This window comes from Apium graveolens, chromosome 10 (genome assembly GCF_009905375.1).
Source record: "Apium graveolens cultivar Ventura chromosome 10, ASM990537v1, whole genome shotgun sequence".
NCBI lineage: Eukaryota > Viridiplantae > Streptophyta > Magnoliopsida > Apiales > Apiaceae > Apium > Apium graveolens.
In genome coordinates, this window is record NC_133656.1 from 213,291,522 (window position 1) to 213,309,767 (window position 18,246).

Consider the following 18,246-nt stretch of genomic DNA (forward strand, 5'->3'; position numbering starts at 1 on the left):
ATACAGATTAATTTTGACTTGTAGTTGAACAAGTGAACATGCTTGTGTGAAATGTTAAACACCTACAAACTGTACTGGTAACATTTTACAAAATCATGTTTGACTCTGAATGAAAATGGAATCTGGTGTATGAATATGAATATGAATATGAATATGATCTAGTTAAGAGATATGGTTATTGAAAGATATGACTTTTAGAAAAAGTAAAACAAATAACACAATGTGTATGTGTACGTACTGGGGGGAGGGGGGGAGTGAGGTGGGTATTTATTCAAACTTTCTATTTTCTGCAAATCCATCTTGGGATTTCTCCAAAGGCATTAATATAACATTGCTGCCTGGCGCTCTCAATTTACACTACTCTCCCTCTCCTCTCCCCTCTCTTCAACCATTCCTAGCTATTAGCTCCTCTTTCTATTCAATTCAATTCAATTCAATTCATTTCTCAACTTTCTCTCTCTCCCTTCACCGTAATTAAATTAAGCTTTAAAGCAATCCCATCTATCATCCCCCCCTCTTATATATAATGGCCTTTTTACATGCTCAAACCAACCAACAACCATTACCACTCCATCTCCTCCCTTCTCCTCCTCCTCCTCCTCCTCCTTGTTCCGGTGGTGCCATCCCCGGCAACCGCCTTATCACTCTTGATCTTTTTCGCGTCTCCGCCACTCCATCATCCACTTCTAATTTTCATTTACAATTGCTACACAATTTCTATTCTCCTATATCATTTACTTTTGATCATAACTTTCTTAAGGTATTTGTTTGTCCTATACATTTTTTTTGTTACGTTACATATTTTTCAATGCATTAAACTTTCAAGTCAACATCGAAAAATCGATAATTTGAACGCGCGATCTTGTTATAATTGCGGGGACGTGAGAAAAATGAGTCTTGCCACTAGGGTATCAGAGATGCCTACTCATTATGTCTCATCTTTGCATATGTGTAGATGACATATAATTGACTTGTAATTTATAGCTTTAATCATTGATCAAACAATTTATCAATTATCATCATAATCTAACACTTTTTTCTCTCTCTCTTTTGTGTGTTCAGGTAGGTGATAGTTTGGAAAGTAGTACAAAAGGCCAAGATTCGGAAGAACAAGAAACCACAAACATGAGCAGAAGAAACGGACCAAAACTTGACCTGAAACTCAACCTGTCACCGCCAAGGCGCAACCCACACGTGGCAACACCGAGCCGTTCCGCTACGGTGTCGCCAACATCTCCACCAAGTTCATGCGTATCATCAGAGGAAGATGGAAAATACTCAAGTAGCCCGGAAGCAGCATCAATGGTGCTAGTAGGATGCCCAAGGTGCCTCATGTACGTGATGCTGTCAGAAGAGGACCCAAGATGCCCTAAATGCAAATCCACCGTCCTGCTTGATGTTCTCCAAGATCCTAATAATTCCACCTCTACCAACACCACCACCAAGAAATCAAAGAATTAAGAACTAGCTTAGGGATCCATCCAGGAGCAGCAGCTTGTTAATTAGCTTAATTTTAATTAAGTAATTGCTAGGACTACTTAATCTTAATTATTATTATTGGTGGTATAGTACTATTATCACTCCATTTTACAACATTTTGTGTGTCACCAAATCTAAAAAACTGGAGTGCATATAGTACTTTAATCTTATATCTCTTAGTTCTTTTGTTTCTTTGTAATTGCCCCTGCCATTTCTGCGTTGTTATAAAGTGGTTAGGTAATTTTTGTTGTGTCAATGTTTTATTAATGTGTTGCGTTGTTTCTCATGTACATTGAAAGTATGTCAGGTGAGTTTGTTGATAGAAAGTAGATTTTGTGATAGAAATAAGTGGACATAGCTCTGTATAAAATTGGCTGATTTTTTAAAAATTAATGATAAGTCAGTTAAAAAAATATTTATCTGATTTATTAAATTATAAATAAATTATTTAATTTTAAAAAATTGACTGATAAATTATAAATCAATATCTCGGTTGATTACAATTTTCGAAATATGTAATAATGGGACATCTTTGTAAATATTTTCTCTTAAAAAAATAATTTGTAAGTGACAGAAAGTATATAATCCGAATTGGGAAGAGGCAGTTTGTAATGTTTTGTTGTTTGGTATGGAAAATGGACCCACTGAATGAACTGAGTTTAAAAGGCCCACGAAATGTTATCTCAGCTTCAAATGAGTATTTAAGGGGTTCAAACTAAACAAACATCATGACACTATCCAAAAATGGGAAATGTGGAAAAACAAAATTGGATAGAACGAATAAAATCTAACATTTTAGTACTCAGGGAGGTTGCTAGTAGATCTAAGGTAACGGAGATGACAAATGAAGTACAGTTCTTTTTGCATATTGGCTCCTCCACATAAACATTTGACACCACTTGAATACGAATAGTGTAAATAGAAGAGTTTTTTTCTTGCAAATAGTTTTCCGATATTTTTTTTTCTACAGCAACGCTTTTTAATGTCATACCCAGAAAAGTGTGCCGAGCAGAATGCATACGATTTAGCATTAATTTGTTCAACAAACGTGATATCATTGTTACTTATAAAACGATAGAAAAATAAAAAACGGAATATATTGCCATAAATCACCTTGCTAGTTCTGCATTTAAAACGAAGGGGAGTGGAACAATAAATTTATTTGAATAATAAAATTCTTCGCTGACCGATTTCTAAGTAAAATAATATTTCTAAATTTTTTCCCAAAATTCTCGAATTTGAATACGTTAACAACAATCAATCAAATAAATACACCAATTTTTTTATTTTTTCAAATGCTAAATTTTCCTTTCTTTGTGATTTTTGTTTTTGTTTAAAATTGGAGTTAAAATGAAGAATACGTATGCAAATGTTGTTAAAAACACAACTGTCGTAGAAAACTGTGAGATTGATGTTTGATACTTTAGAAAATATGGATAATACAAACCTTAAGTCTACTTATGTTTAGAAATAAATCATTCAATTCATTGTTAAGAAACTAACTGATATAGAATTTTGGCCCTAAAACGGTTTATCACAATAGCTTTATCTGCTAAAAGTACGTTAGGGTTAATTACTGATATTTTACCTAAATCACAGGATGATTATCCACTTAAGGCACAATGTGATGTGAGTTAAACTTGTTAAACAGCAATAACTCCACAGTATTACGATATTGTCCGCTCTGGACCAAACTCGCACAGATTTATTTTTGGATCATTCCCAAAAAATCTCACCCTGATCGAGTTATCAGGCTACATATATTCTAGCAATCCGCTTATCCCACAAATGATATGAGGTAACTCCAAACAATCTCCCTTTCACACATCGAGCTCGACACCTGCTGAATCTGCCACCTGATTGTGTGATATGACTCTTTTTTTATCCATATTGGAATCCCTCTGGCTTTCTGGCTTCCCCTAGGCCCATACTGAAAGGTCCATCTACCTCCCCCTTAAGCTCATATTGGGGTAGCCAATCTGTGGGCTACATATATTTTAGCAACATGTCCCTCCCATAAATGATATGGAACAATTCTTGGCAATCTGCCCCTTAAATCCTTCTATCTTTCTGGTTCCCCTAGGCCCATAATAAAAGGTCAACTTGCGTCCCCCTTAAGCCCATACTGGGATAGCCAGTCTGCCGCTTCCTTGATCCATTCTGGCAGCCATTCTGAGATTGTTTTGACCATAATAACCTGAAACTCTAATACCATTTGTTGGGCTTTCTAAGCAGGCCTAACTCCACATTAATAAGATATTTTCCGCTTTACCCCAAGCCCGCACGGATTTATTTTTGGGTCACTTTCAAAAGTTCTCATCCTGGTGGAGTTATTTGGCTGCATATATTCTAGCAAACTGCCCATCGCACAAATGATGTGGGACAACTGCTAACAATAGGGTGAATGATATGGTAATTAATTGGATTTTAAACACTGTTTTTGGTGAGATAAGCACTTGCATGGATTTTGCGAGTTCTGTTCAGGATTTGTGAAATGAGCTTCATGATCAATTTTCTAGGATTGATGATCATACAGTGTATCGGATTTTGAAGAATTTACATGCATTAGAGCAGGGAGATATATCAACTGAGTTGTGTTATCATAAGATGAAGAGTTTTTGGGATAAATATAATGTTTGGGAGCCATCTATTGTTTGCAAATATAACTGAAACTGTGACTCTCATAAGTTGTGAGAAGGTAGAGATCAAAGAAAGAAAACTTTATAATTATTTATGGGACTTAATGAGAGCTTTATTGTTGCAAGGGATCAAATTATTGAAAATAGTAGAGTGTGTCTACATCATTAACACATCATCAATATGTCAGTATTTAGTTACATTTCTATTAATTCCTGATCCACTTGTATATAGGTCTAAAAGAGTGTGACTTAGTCATTAAGTTTTCATCTCTCTATTTCTTCTACACGCAATTAGCATTTTCATTTCTCTGTAATTGAGTTGAGCTCTAAGTAAAAGTCATGTAATAAACAATGATTTTCTCCTCTGATTGATTGTTCTTTCACAAAGTTCATAGTTTTAACATGGTATCAGAGCTTCAATGGCGAACCATTCTGATGTTTTGATCCTCGCGTGTTGATTCCCATTTTATCAGCTTACGATCTACAGGTTCTTCGATTATAGATCTATAGGTTCTTCGATTATATAGTCTGTATCATATTGTGCTCTTCTTCATATTCGTTCCGAGATATCGCATTCATAATCGTCATTGATACATAGATTTCATATTATAATATTGTTTCTACACGATTCATTACGATTTCTTCATGATTAAAATCTATTTGTGTATGATCTAAACGATTCATTGCGATTTCTTCATGATTAAGTCCATTTCTGTGCGATTGACGATGTTTTTCTGTCTTTTGATCATTTGATCTATACTTGATCTCCGATCAGTTGATTACTTGTTCTTTTACTTGAAATTACTATTCAATTAGATTTAGTTTCTCATAATGGTTTAATCTAGTTCTGAAAATCGTAATAATACTCAACAAACTACTCAAAATTCCTAGAATCGTAATGCTAATGCCAATATTACACATGTATCACAAGATATGTCCAGTATCTTCCGTATTCATTCGTTAGATGTGAAAACTACTCAGCTTGTTTCATTTAAGTTCAATGGAACTGGTTACATTAATTTGAAACGTTCAATTATGCTTAGTCTCTCTGCTAAGAATAAGCTAGATTTTATTGATGGAACTATAGTCAAACCTGTTATTATGTTTGATGAATTCAAAGCATGGGAGAGGTGTAATGACTTGGTTTATTGGTGGTTGTTATGCAATCTGGATGATGTTATGTCTCGAAGTGTTTTGTTTTTTAAGACAGCAAGAGAATTGAATTTGGAAAATAGATTCGGTTATGCCTCTATGAATCAAATCTTTTCATTGGAACAACAATTGGCTAAATTAGAACAAGGTTCCAAAAGTGTATATGAAGGCAGTTTGGGATGCAATGATTGATATTAGTCCACTCCCTTGTTGTACATGCCACAAGTGCACATGTAATGTTACTCCGAAGGTCCTACAGATGGAACAGGACCGCAGATTCTTGTAATTCATGATAAAACTGAATGACAGATTTTCTACAGTAAGAGGGAACATACTCATGCAACAACCTATGCTTAGTTTGACAGATTCTTTCAGAATTTTCTCTCAGGAAGAGAGGCATCAAGAGTTATCTCAAGTTACTCAATAAACTGAATCTTTGGCGTTTATGGCTGATAATAAAAGGAATTACAAGAAGCCATATGTCAACCATAGGAATCCTGCATCTGCTTCTACTACAGGACCTAAGAAGAACACATATTTCTGTACTCGCTGTAAACTTGATGGACACAGTGTGGATCAATGCTTCAAAATCCATCGTTATCCACCTAATTTTAGAGGGTCTAAAGACAGAAAAATGGTTGTAGTTTCTCAAATTGTTACCACAAGATCTACTAGCAGCCAAGCTGATAATACTGCTACTTCTATCTTTGTGGCACGGTACCAATAACTAATGGATATTCCTGCTAAACAGAATACTGCTAGTTCTTCAATTCTAACCATTTAGAACATGCGCTCTTGGTTGGTAAGATGTGTATGTTAGCTAATATCTCTGATTCTGGTTGGTTGATTGACAGGGGGGCAACAGATCATATTTACTCTAATTTGACTTTATTTCTCACCTACAAATCTGTTATTGGCACCAATGAATTCATAGTTATTCCATATGGTAGATAGATTCATATTTTACATACAGGAACTGATAAGCTTTTTGACAATATGATTCTTCGTGATGTTTTGCATATTTCACATTTTCAATATAATTTAATTTATGTTCATAAACTTTGCAAGGATCCACATTATGTGGTGAATTTTAATGATACTGGGTGTATCATACAAGACCTTTTACAGAAAAAGAATCATGTTCTTCTTGGTAGATTGCAAGGAGGTCTTTACAGCATTTCAGGCATCTCTACATCATCTATTTGCAGAAAGGGGTTTATCAGTGTTAAGGATGACTTTTCTCTCTGGCATCTAAGACTTGGGCATGTGCCATTCAATAAGCTGAACAAGATGCCTGCCTTATCAAATATCAACCACACAATTCATGATCTTATATGTCAGATTTGTCCTAGGGCAAGACAATCTAGATTTTCTTTTCCACGTAGTTGTATTAAAACTAGTGTTCCATTTCAACTCATTTATCTTGATGTATGAGGACCATACAAAACCAAGTCTTATACAGGATGTAATCAGTTTATAATAATTGTCGATGATTACAGTCAATTTACTTGGGTACATGTGCTGAGAAATAGAACTGAAGCAGTCAAAGTAATGACTGATTTTCTTGTTCATGTTGAAATTCAGTATGGTTAGATCTGATAATTCCCCATAATTGTGCAAGGGAAGTATGAGGGATATATATATTTTTCTCGAATAATTAAACAACAAACTAGTTGTAGCCATACACCACAACAAAACGGGGTTGTGGAACATAAATATAGATACTTACTTGAAACAACAAGATCTTTGTTTTTTCAATCAAAGATTCCTGAGAAGTAATGGAGTGAGGTTATTCTATGTGCGACTTACTTGATCAATCAAGTTCCTCTCCAAAGCATTAGTAATGATTCTCCTTATTTTCGTTTGACTAAGACTCAACCAAGTCTGGATCATCTAACAGTCTTTGGCAGCCTTCATTTTGTGTCAATAGTTGTTTATCATAGGAGCAAATTTAATTTTCGGGCAACAACTTATGTTTTTATGGGATAATCCTGCTCTCAAAAGGGATACAAAGTGCTGAATTTGGCATCTGGTCAATTTTATGTCTCGCGGGACGTTGGTTTTCATGAAACACATTTCCCAGACCATTCTCATGACAAACTCACCTTATTTCCATATGAAATCTATTTACAGTCTGTAAGTTCTAATTGCTTTTTTGATACATTTGATCCTGATACTTCTGTTTCTCAGAATAAAAAGAAGTTCATAATTTTCTTGTTTCTGGTCCCTCCTCTGTGTGTGATCTTAGTACTATATTTTTCTATCTGATGAAGAATCATCTCATAATAATTTTATCGATCCTCCACTTTCACTTGACAATCTTGTAAAACCACAGAAGTCAACCAGGATTCACAAACCACCTTCTTACTTGTAAACTATAAGTGTAATACTGTGTCAAGTTCTACAACTCCTCATTGGTGTAACTTGGTTGTTTCATCTTCAATCGACACTAAATGTATACTTACTGAACCTCATTCTTATCTCGAAGCATGTAAGCATCCTTTGTAAAAAGCTTCTATGGATGCATAATTAAAATCTTTGTGTTCTAATCATACGTGGGAGCTAGTCATTCTTCTGGCTCATAAGAAACCAATTGGTTCAAAGTGGGTGTTCAAGGTAAAGCTTAAGTTTGATGGCAGTTTAGAGAGGTGTAAAGCACAGTTAGTTTACATTGGCAATTACATTAATTGGACGTAAACAATGTTTTTTTACATAGTACACTTAAAGAAGAAGTCTACATGACTATTCCTGAAGGGGTACCCAACCCTCATAATCTGGTTTATTTGCTTCGAAAATCCATTTATGGATTAAAACAGTCTTCTCGTGAGTGGCATGCTAAACTAGTTGATGAACTAATCTGTCAAGGATTTGTACAATCAATAAATGATTACGGTCTCTTTATTAAACGAGAATCTCAGTGTATTTGCATTGTTGTTGTGTATGTTGACGATGTAATACTCACCGGGGATGACACTGAAGCTATTCACAATATGAAAACTCACCTCGATGTCAAGTTTTGAATTAAATATTTGGGATTATTGCATTATTTTTTGGGTATAGAAGTATCATATAGTACCGAAGGCATTGTCATAAGCCAACAAAAAATTGTACTCCAAAAAATTGCTAAGGAACTGCTACTTGAAACTGGGTTGATTTACTTAAACTTCATCATTGTACTCCATTACTAGTTCATATGAAGCTTTCAAATACAGAAGGTGAGTTAATCTCATAACCAGATATCTATATGTCCATTGTAGAAAAATTAAACTACTTGACAAACACACGACCATATCGGTCATATATTGTCCAGACCCCATATCGGTCATATATTGTCCAGACCTTGAACCAGTTCATGCACGCTCCTCGTACTAGTCATATGACAGCTTTGCAACATACTTTGTCCTATTTAGCTGGTACAACTACTCAAGAAATTCTTTTGCGAGCATCTGATACACTCAAGTTACAAGCTTTTTCTAATGCAGACTAGGCTTCATGTGTTGATAACAGACGATCTCTAACAGGTTATATTTTGCTTTTTGGTCAATCACCAGTAACGTGGAAATTCAAGAAACAAAGTACGGTGTCAAGATCATCTGCAGAGGCCGAGTACAGGGTTATGGTATTTGCAGCTGCTGAAGTAACTTGGGTTGTTCGCTTGTTGTTCGAACTAAGAGTCACCAACATCAAGCCTGTTGAGCTGTTTTGTAATAATCAATGAGCAATTTCTATAGCAAAAAATCCCGTTTTTCATGAGCGTACTAAACATATCAAGTTGGATTGTCACTTTACACGAGACAAAGTAATTGAAGGTTTGATTCAACTAACTTATTTGCCTATTCGATCACAGCTTGCTGCCATTTTTACAAAAGTGGCACCTTCTCCTCATTTCAGTACATTGTTATCCAAGTTGGGTTTTTTCATCCACCTGTAAATTGAGGGCGGCTATTGAAAATAGTAGAGTGTGTCTACATTATTGTTAGGGCGAAAACACGCACTAATATTCACGCAAGTATACGCGTTCGCAAGTAATATAGAATACTTTCTAGTTCATTCCCTCAGAGACTCAGACTAAATTATTGTCTAATTAAACTCACTCACCAATGTATGATTACTTCTCAATGTTAAGATAATAACACTTAAGATTGTTGATTAAATATTAACTATAATTAACTACTCAATTAACCACTTAACTAACACTTTAATTTATCAATAATAAAACACTCATGAGATCACAACTTCATTATTACTTCCTTCTATAGCCATTGTTATTACCTTTAGCATGTGACAGTGATGATATTAATCGAATAACACGAAACTGATAAAAGCCAACTTTCATTGTACTAATACCATTCTACCAAGCATCCACAATTAAGATAGAAGTTGAATAGTCATCAATTATGTTGAGTTCCTATATGTCTACAGAAATTGACAACACAACGATTTAAGCTCAAGTTATTCCTTTTGATTACATAGGGCAAATAAAACTGTTAGAGTTACCCACTAATCATGCTCAACGTACATGAACCTATGCTAGCATGGCAAGTTCTAAATCTCAAGATCCACCGTCGCTTCACAAGAGATTAACACCTTATCTTATATGTTCGCGACGCACATAAGACGAATACGCACAACCAATACTAGATATCATGCAATCATCACACACTAAAGTATTAAACAATTAACTAAAGAATTCCATAATAAATCCGTTACAACCCCATGATCACGATTAGCCCATAATAGAACTTATCGCCATCATGGGTTCATATGAAATCATGATAAACAAACACAAGAAAATAATAACTAAACTAATTATATTAAAATAGAGTACATCACAAGAGTAAATGAGTCAAAGCAAGAAAACTAGCATCCAACGTTACAACGAAACAAGAATCACAAGAAATATGCTTCCTCTTCATTGCGGTGTGCTAAATCGGTCTTCTTCCTTATCTCCTTCGCTTCTTGCGTAAAACACAATCTAAAACTTAATCCCCTTCTTACTCTCTGTGAAAAACGTCTCAATCTACCTATATAATAGTCCCATAAAACTCAGATTACATAGAAGTTGGAAGCCAAACAGAAGTAGAAGTCTAAAATAATTTATCTTTTTCCCCGACCCTGCGCGGCCGCTCAGCATAACTGCGCGGGCGCGCAGGTTGCTGCGCGGCCGCTCAGCATTGCTGCGCGGGCGCGCAGGCCTCTACTGGAAAAAATCCAGGTTTGCTCCGTTTCTTCGCCGTAATCTGCCCATTCCTCTCCTCTCGCAATGGTGAACACATGCCAAGGCTTATTCTTGATGATTCCTCCCCCGAAATGCAACTAATTCCCTGAAATGCATAAACACTAGAAAAACGCATCAAATACACAAAATACTTGATTTCAAAACACCAATTTAAGCCATTTTAAGACGTTCTAAGTGGTATAAAATGCCACTTATCACACCCCCAAACTTAAATCGATGCTTGTCCTCAAGCGTCACAGACTCAAAAACAAAAACAAATATGCATGAATGCAATCTATATGAAAATGCAACGATCCCCCTTACTACAATTAACCAACCAAATTGTCACATCTCAACGAATGCAGTTAGACAACTAAAGATCAATAAACTCATGCAAACGGACATACAGCCAGAAATGTGGTGTGTGCAAATGCTTAACAGATATGCTTCGGAACTAGACCAATTACTATGACTAGACTATCCTCAAGGCAATCCTACGATTATACAAAGAATAAAAATTCTAGGCACAAAGTGATATACAACACTACAAGAACTCTGGAGCTTACTACGGAATCGTGCTTTTTATTTACAACTCAAGTGCTTATTTGACTGTGCAATGAGTGAGGTCCACAAAAGACTTATACAATGGTATCCATGTAACGAGCGTTAGGTTAGCGGATCCCAGACTCTAAAAGCCTTAGGTCGCTAGGCACAAAGTCCCCTAAGAACTTAATAACTCGAATACCAAAGAGCCCACTCTTGATCAATTATGCCAAAAATTTTTTTTTTTTTCATAACTTCTGAGCAAGTGCGTTTCGCTCCATCTTGCTCAACCCTAGACTACTCGCAACATATGTGAGCCGGCTACTAGCCATTTGACGCCTAGCCACAACTAGCAACAACTTCCATACTTTTTTCTCCAAATTTTTTTCTTTTTTCATGTCTTTATCACTAAGAACCTATAATCGAATTCTAAGCATAATAAGTATATTGACCTTGAAAACAACCAAATCATAACAACAATCTAGCCCTTACGCACTCTTTAAGACTTAGTGGACTTACAATTGTTTCTAGCATGCATATCAACCTACACAACTTAATATCACTTTAATGTTATCACTACACTCGCATCAATATCACAATTCAGTCGATAAATCATTGCAAAAGGGATCATGGTAAATGCATGAGCTACATGACATTCATAAACAAAAACTATATGGCATAAATTATGCAACTATATGAACTAAACTATCATGAATATGCAACTAAATGACACACACACAATATTCCTTAACTACCACCCCCAAACTAAAAATCTTCACTGTCCTCAGTGAAAGTAGTAGAAAGGAACACAGGGTATACCTACTCGGAGTCATCATCATCATCACCCTCAGTGGGTGGAGTATCAGGCGGTGGGTATGCAGAGTCCTCACCAAAAACTGGCCACTGGATATCAGCTCCAAGGCCTCGAAAAGCAGTCCCTAACGCAAGGGTGAGCTCCTGAGCAAACCTGCTCTGCGTCTCATACATGGCATCCATCCGCCGTGAAAGCCTCCTATACTGGGCATCACCCATCCCAGCACCCTCCTGAGCTCTCGACGAACCAGCCTCACCACGCCCTGGCCTAGCCATAGTAGCACCTCGTGCTGGACGCCCTCCTGGAAGACGATAACCCAGTCCATGCTCCTCAGGCTCACCACCAGTCTACTCCTGCATCCCATTCAGAGTGTCAGAATCTATCGGAGCTGCTGGCAACTGCAACTGCTCATGAGCCGGCCAGTTCACTCCCACTGCTCGGCATAGCTTTGTAACCGTGGATGCATAAGGGATGTTCATATGCTTTGCTCCCCTCAAAAACTTCAGAATTCCTTGGTAGATAAACTCACCAAGGTCCACATAGTATTCCTCATTTAGAATTCCCCACAACAGCTGTGCTCTCTCAACTATGACCTCGTGTGCATGTGAAGAAGGTAAAATATTAGCACATATAAATGCATTCCATGCACGGGCATACCTGTTCATGGCGATCGCCGGAAAGTGACGATACTCATTATTGGCTAGACTGCGGTTCCAAACTGTGCCCGGTCGACAGAGAGTCGCACAAATCAAATCCAAGTCAAAATCCTCAGCAGTCTTTTCATTACAGTTCTCCTCCTCGGGCTTCCTCTCTCGCTGTCCAATCACACGGCGAATCGCCGCAGGATGATAATCAACCGTCAGCCCACGGACTACAGAAAACCCAATCTTTTCAGCCTTCGCGTTCGCGTAGAACTCGCGAACAACGCTCATCGGTACTGCTTCGGGTGACTCACAAAAAGCTATCCACCCCTTCTCTGCAATCATGGGCAACAACTCACCATCCCTCCCTGATGGTAAAAACCCCCTCTCCTTCAGAATCGGCTTCCCCAACAGCCTAGTGTACTCCTCCTTCGCAGCTCTGTCAGTTAACCGAGGCCTTGCAGCAGTACCCCTCGATGAATCAGCAGTAGGAACTGTGCTGCTGCTGTCAATAGTGCGTGCTCTCTTGGGTGCCATTGATTCGTGAATAAAAGTGTGTAAGAACTGATTTTTGATGTTTGTGAGAGGGTTTAAGTGTAGGAAGTTTTGTGGGAGATATGTAGGATAGGTGTATGTATATATAGGGTGTGGATTAGATTAGGGTTTGGGAATTAAGGGCTAAAATGATGGGTTAGTGGGAACAATTCGTGAGTTTATGGGCTAAAACTGTTTTTGTGTTTTTGTTTGTTTTTTTTTCTGAACTGTAAAAAAATTTCTGGAACTCGACCCCTGCGCGGCCGATCAGCATTTCTGTGCGGGCGCGCAGCAAGCTGCGCGGCCGCTCAGCATAGCTGCGCGGGCGCGCAGAGGGTCTCTGGAAAAAAAAAAATTCAGCCCCTGTTTTCTGATTTTTTTGTGTTTTTGGATAGGTTATTAACTTCTAAGGGTTCCTGTAACAACAATTCATGGGTTGCCTCCCACGCAGCGCTTCTTTTTCGTCATTAGCTTGACGTTCCGTACCTTTCTCAAGTAGTCAACAAAATGGCACTAACCACCTCTCGGTTTGCCATGTCCCCATAGTAGTGCTTCAACCACTGACCGTTAACCTTGAATGCTTGGTCCGAATCATTCTCAAAAATTTCCACCGCTCCATGTGGAAACACAGTTTTGACAATAAAAGGTCCAGACCACCTTGATTTCAACTTCCCAGGAAAAAGTCGGAGCCGAGAGTTGAATAAAAGAACTTATTGCCCTGGAACAAATAACTTAGGATGTAGCTTCCTATCGTGCCACCTCTTCACCTTTTCCTTATACATTTTGTTATTCTCGTACGCTTGAAGTCGAAATTCATCAAGTTCATTAATCTGAAGCATTCTTTTCTTACCAGCTGCATCTAAATCCAGGTTCAATTTCTTCAATGCCCAGTAGGCCTTATGCTCAAGCTCCGCCGGTAGATGACATCCCTTACCGTACACCAACTGAAACGGTGACATCCCAAGTGGAGTTTTGTATGCTGTTCTGTAAGCCCAAACAGCTTCATCGAGCTTTAAAGACCAATCCTTCCTTGACGGACAAACAACCTTCTCTAGAATGCGCTTTATCTCTCTGTTAGACACTTCCGCTTGACCATTTGTTTGCGGATGATAGGCAGTAGCTACTCGATGATTCACATTATAACGCTGCATCATAGAAGTGAACTTACGGTTGCAAAAATGTGATCCTTCATCACTTATGATTACCCGAGGTGTTCCAAACCTTGTGAAAATTTGCTTATGAAGAAAATTTAGCACTGCCTTTGCATTATTTGTCGGTAAAGCTTTAACTTCGACCCATTTTGAGACATAATCGACTGCCAGCAAGATGTACTGATTATTGCAAGACGAGATAAAAGGCCCCATGAAATCGATTCCCCATACATCAAAGACCTCGACTTCAAGCATCACATTTAATGGCATCTCATCCTTCCTTGACAAATTTCCCACTCTTTGGCAACGATCACACCTTAAAACAAACTGATGAGCATCCTTGAACAAAGTAGGCCAGAAAAACCCTGCTTGCAGAATACGAGCTGCCGTCTTTTCACCTCTATAGTGTCCACCATAAACCGTGGAATGGCAGTCTCGTAATATCCCCTCCGTCTCACAGAACGGGATACATCTCCTGATGATCTGGTCAGCTCCCTGTCTAAACAAATATGGTTCATCCCACATATACCACTTCACCTCATGCAGAAACTTCTTCTTTTGAGCGGATGTCAAATTAAGAGGCATTATATTGTTGACAAGATAGTTTACAATATCTGTAAACCATGGTTCTTCCTCCTGAATTGCAAACAACTGCTCATCCGGAAAAGATTCATTGATTAACGTCTTATCTTGTGAAGTAGAATTGGGATTCTCCAACCTAGAGAGATGGTCAGCTACTTGATTCTCAGTACCTTTTCTATCTTTGATCTCTAACTCAAATTCCTGAAGTAAAAGCACCCAACGAATGAGTCTCGGCTTCGAATCCTTCTTAGAAACCAGATAGCGAATAGCTGCATGATCAGTGAATACTGTTACTTTCGTACCAAGCAGATAAGATCGAAATTTCTCAAAACCAAAGACTATTGCCAAAAGCTCCTTCTCAGTAGTGGTGTAGTTCAATTGGGCACCATTTAAAGTCTTACTCGCATAGTAGACCACATGGAAGAGATTTTTCTTGCGCTGTCCCAGAACTGCACCTACCGCATAATCACTCGCATCACACATCATCTCAAATGGTTCTGTCCAATCTGGTGCTGTAATGACTGGTGCCGTGATCAAACTCTCCTTGAGAGTCTCGAATGCTGCCAAACATTCATCATCAAATTTGAAAGGCACATCTTTCTCAAGCAAATTGCACAACGGCTTAGATATCTTTGAAAAGTCCTTGATGAATCGCCGATAAAAACCCGCATGACCAAGAAAACTACGGATTCCTTTCACAGAATTAGGTGGGGGAAGATTTTCAATGACTCCCACCTTGGCCTTGTCCACCTCCAGACCCTTGCTAGAGACCTTATTCCCAAGGATAATGCCTTCACGCACCATAAAATGACATTTCTCCCAATTAAGCACCAAATTAGTTTCCACGCATCTTTTGAGTACGGCGCGCAGATTATTCAAACATTCATCATATGAGTGTCCAAAGACGGAGAAGTCATCCATGAACACTTCGACGTTATTTCCAATCATGTCAGAGAATATAGCCATCATACATCTCTGAAAGGTGGCCGGTGCGCCACATAACCCAAACGAAACTCTGCGAAAAGCAAATGTGCCAAATGGACAAGTGAAGGTAGTATTTTCCTGATCCTCTAGTGCAATACAAATCTGATTATACCCGGAATAACCATCCAGAAGACAAAAATACTCATGTCCCGCCAATCTGTCAAGCATCTGATCAATAAATGGAAGAGGGAAGTGATCCTTCTTTGTGGCTTTGTTCAATTTTCTATAATCCATGCATACTCTCCATCCTGTAACTGTTCGAGTAGGGATGAGCTCATTCTTTTCATTTGCGACCACAGTGATACCTCCCTTCTTAGGTACACATTGTACGGGGCTCACCCACGAGCTGTCAGAAATAGGATAAATGATGCCTGCATCTAGCCATTTCAGAATTTCTTTCTTCACCACCTCCTTCATGATGGGATTCAGTCTTCGCTACTGTTCCACAGTTGGCTTACTACCTTCCTCTAGCAGAATTTTATGCATACAATATGAAGGACTTATCCCCTTGATGTCTGCTATGGTCCATCCAATAGCCGATTTGAATTCTCTCAAAATCCTTAAGAGCTTGTCTTCCTCACTACCTGAAAGGTCAGATGAAATAATAACAGGTAACGTAGATGAATCACCTAAAAAGGCATACCTCAAGTGTTCAGGTAATGGCTTGAGCTCCAAGGTAGGTGCTTCCTCTATTGATGGTTTGAGCTTCCCTTCAGCGTTCTTGAGGTCAGAAGTACCAAGAGATTCAAATGGTATGTCCAGCTTTCGCTTCCAGGGGGAAGCGTTCAGATATTGTAATTGCTCGTTGCTATCTTCATCATCGCTGTCAAAATCCCCCAATAAGGCCTTTTCCAATGCATCAGACATTAGCATGTGATCGAGTTCCGAAGTAACCGCAGAATCAATCACATCCACTTTTAAGCACTCCTCATCTTCTGTAGGGAATTTCATTGCCTTGAATACATTGAAGGTCACATCCTGATCTTGGACCCGCATAGTAAGTTCACCTTTTTGCACATCTATCAAGGTACGGCCAGTAGCCAAGAAAGGCCTTCCCAAGATTATGGGAATCTTCTTATCTTCCTCAAAATCCAGAATAACAAAATCTGCTGGAAAGAAGAGCTTATCCACCTTGACGAGCACATCCTCAACTATGCCCCTTGGGTAAGTAATGGAACGGTCCGCCAATTGTAGCGACATGTATGTGGGTTTTGGATCAGGCAGATCCAGCTTTTTAAAGATCGACAATGGCATCAGATTAATGCTTGCTCCCAAATCACAAAGGCACTTGTCAAAAGTTAGATTGCCAATGGTGCAAGGAATGATGAAGGTTCCTGGATCTTTCAGTTTTGGTGGTAACTTTTGCTGCAGAACAGCGCTGCATTCTTCCGTGAGAGCAACGGTTTCAAGGTCATCCAGTTTCACCTTCCTTGAAAGAATAGTCTTCATAAACTTCGCATAACTAGGTATTTGTTCCAGAGCCTCAGCGAAAGGTATATTGATGTGAATTTTCTTGAACACCTCCAGAAACTTCCCGAACTGTCTATCCAGCTTTTGTTGCTGCAATCTCTTAGGAAAAGGTGGTGGAGGATAGAGCTGTTTCTCCCCTGTATTAGCCTCAGGCAGAGTGTGTTCAACAGTAGTCTTCCTTGGTTCCGCCGCTTTCTCCTTTTGCTTAGATTCTTCACCTCTAATTTCAGCTTCTCCTTCCTTTGCCTTTTCAGCATCAGCCACTTTTCCAGACCTTAAGGTAATAGCCTTGACTTACTCTTTAGCTTCCTTCCTGCCTGGTACTTCCGTGTCACTGGGAAGAGTGCCAGGTTGACGATTGAGCACTGCATTGGCTAATTGACCGATTTGATTTTCCAAGGTCTTGATAGAAACCGCCTGACTCTTGCACAACAGATTAAGTTCCTCAAAATCAGCACTAGTGGGTGCAGCTGTACTTCCCTGTTGAGGATATGATTGCCTTGTAGCATACTGCTGTGGTTGCTGGAATCCGGGTGGGTTAAACTGTTTACTCACTCCTTGCTGATATGGTGGCTGAATAGCATTCTGATTATTCCCCCAGCTGAAATTTGGATGATTTCTGTTGTTAGGATGATAGGTCGCTGGCACAGGCTGTTGTTGTCGCTGATAATTAGTCACATACTGAACAGATTCGTTGACAAGAGAACACTGATCCGTAGCATGAGAACCTGCACAAAGCTCACAAACCATAGCTATTTGATTAACTCCATATGTAGCCAGAGAATCAACCTTCATTGATAGCGCTTGGAGCTGGGCTGCAATAGCGGTGGCTGCATCAACTTCCAGAATACCTGCGACCTTGCCTGACGTCATCCTCTGAGTTGGGTTTTGATGCTCATTTGCAGCCATCGTCTCGATAAGATTATACGCCTCAGTATAGCTTTTAGCCCATAAGGTGCCTCCAGCTGCTGCATCGATCATGGGCCGAGATTGGGCCCCCAAACCATTATAGAAACCAGTGATCACCATCCAATCCGGC

The 18,246-nt window shown here is 38.7% G+C and overlaps 1 protein-coding gene across 1 annotated transcript; it reads left to right on the forward strand.

The window, feature by feature from the left end:
* The first annotated feature begins 312 nt into the window (after positions 1-312).
* On the forward strand, positions 313-1,735 carry LOC141689206 (uncharacterized). Its single transcript, XM_074493412.1, has 2 exons — positions 313-760; positions 1,063-1,735. The coding sequence occupies exons 1-2, from the start codon at positions 527-529 to the stop codon at positions 1,459-1,461; spliced, it is 633 nt and encodes a 210-aa protein (XP_074349513.1). The 5' UTR covers positions 313-526; the 3' UTR covers positions 1,462-1,735.
* Positions 1,736-18,246: the final 16,511 nt, after the last annotated feature.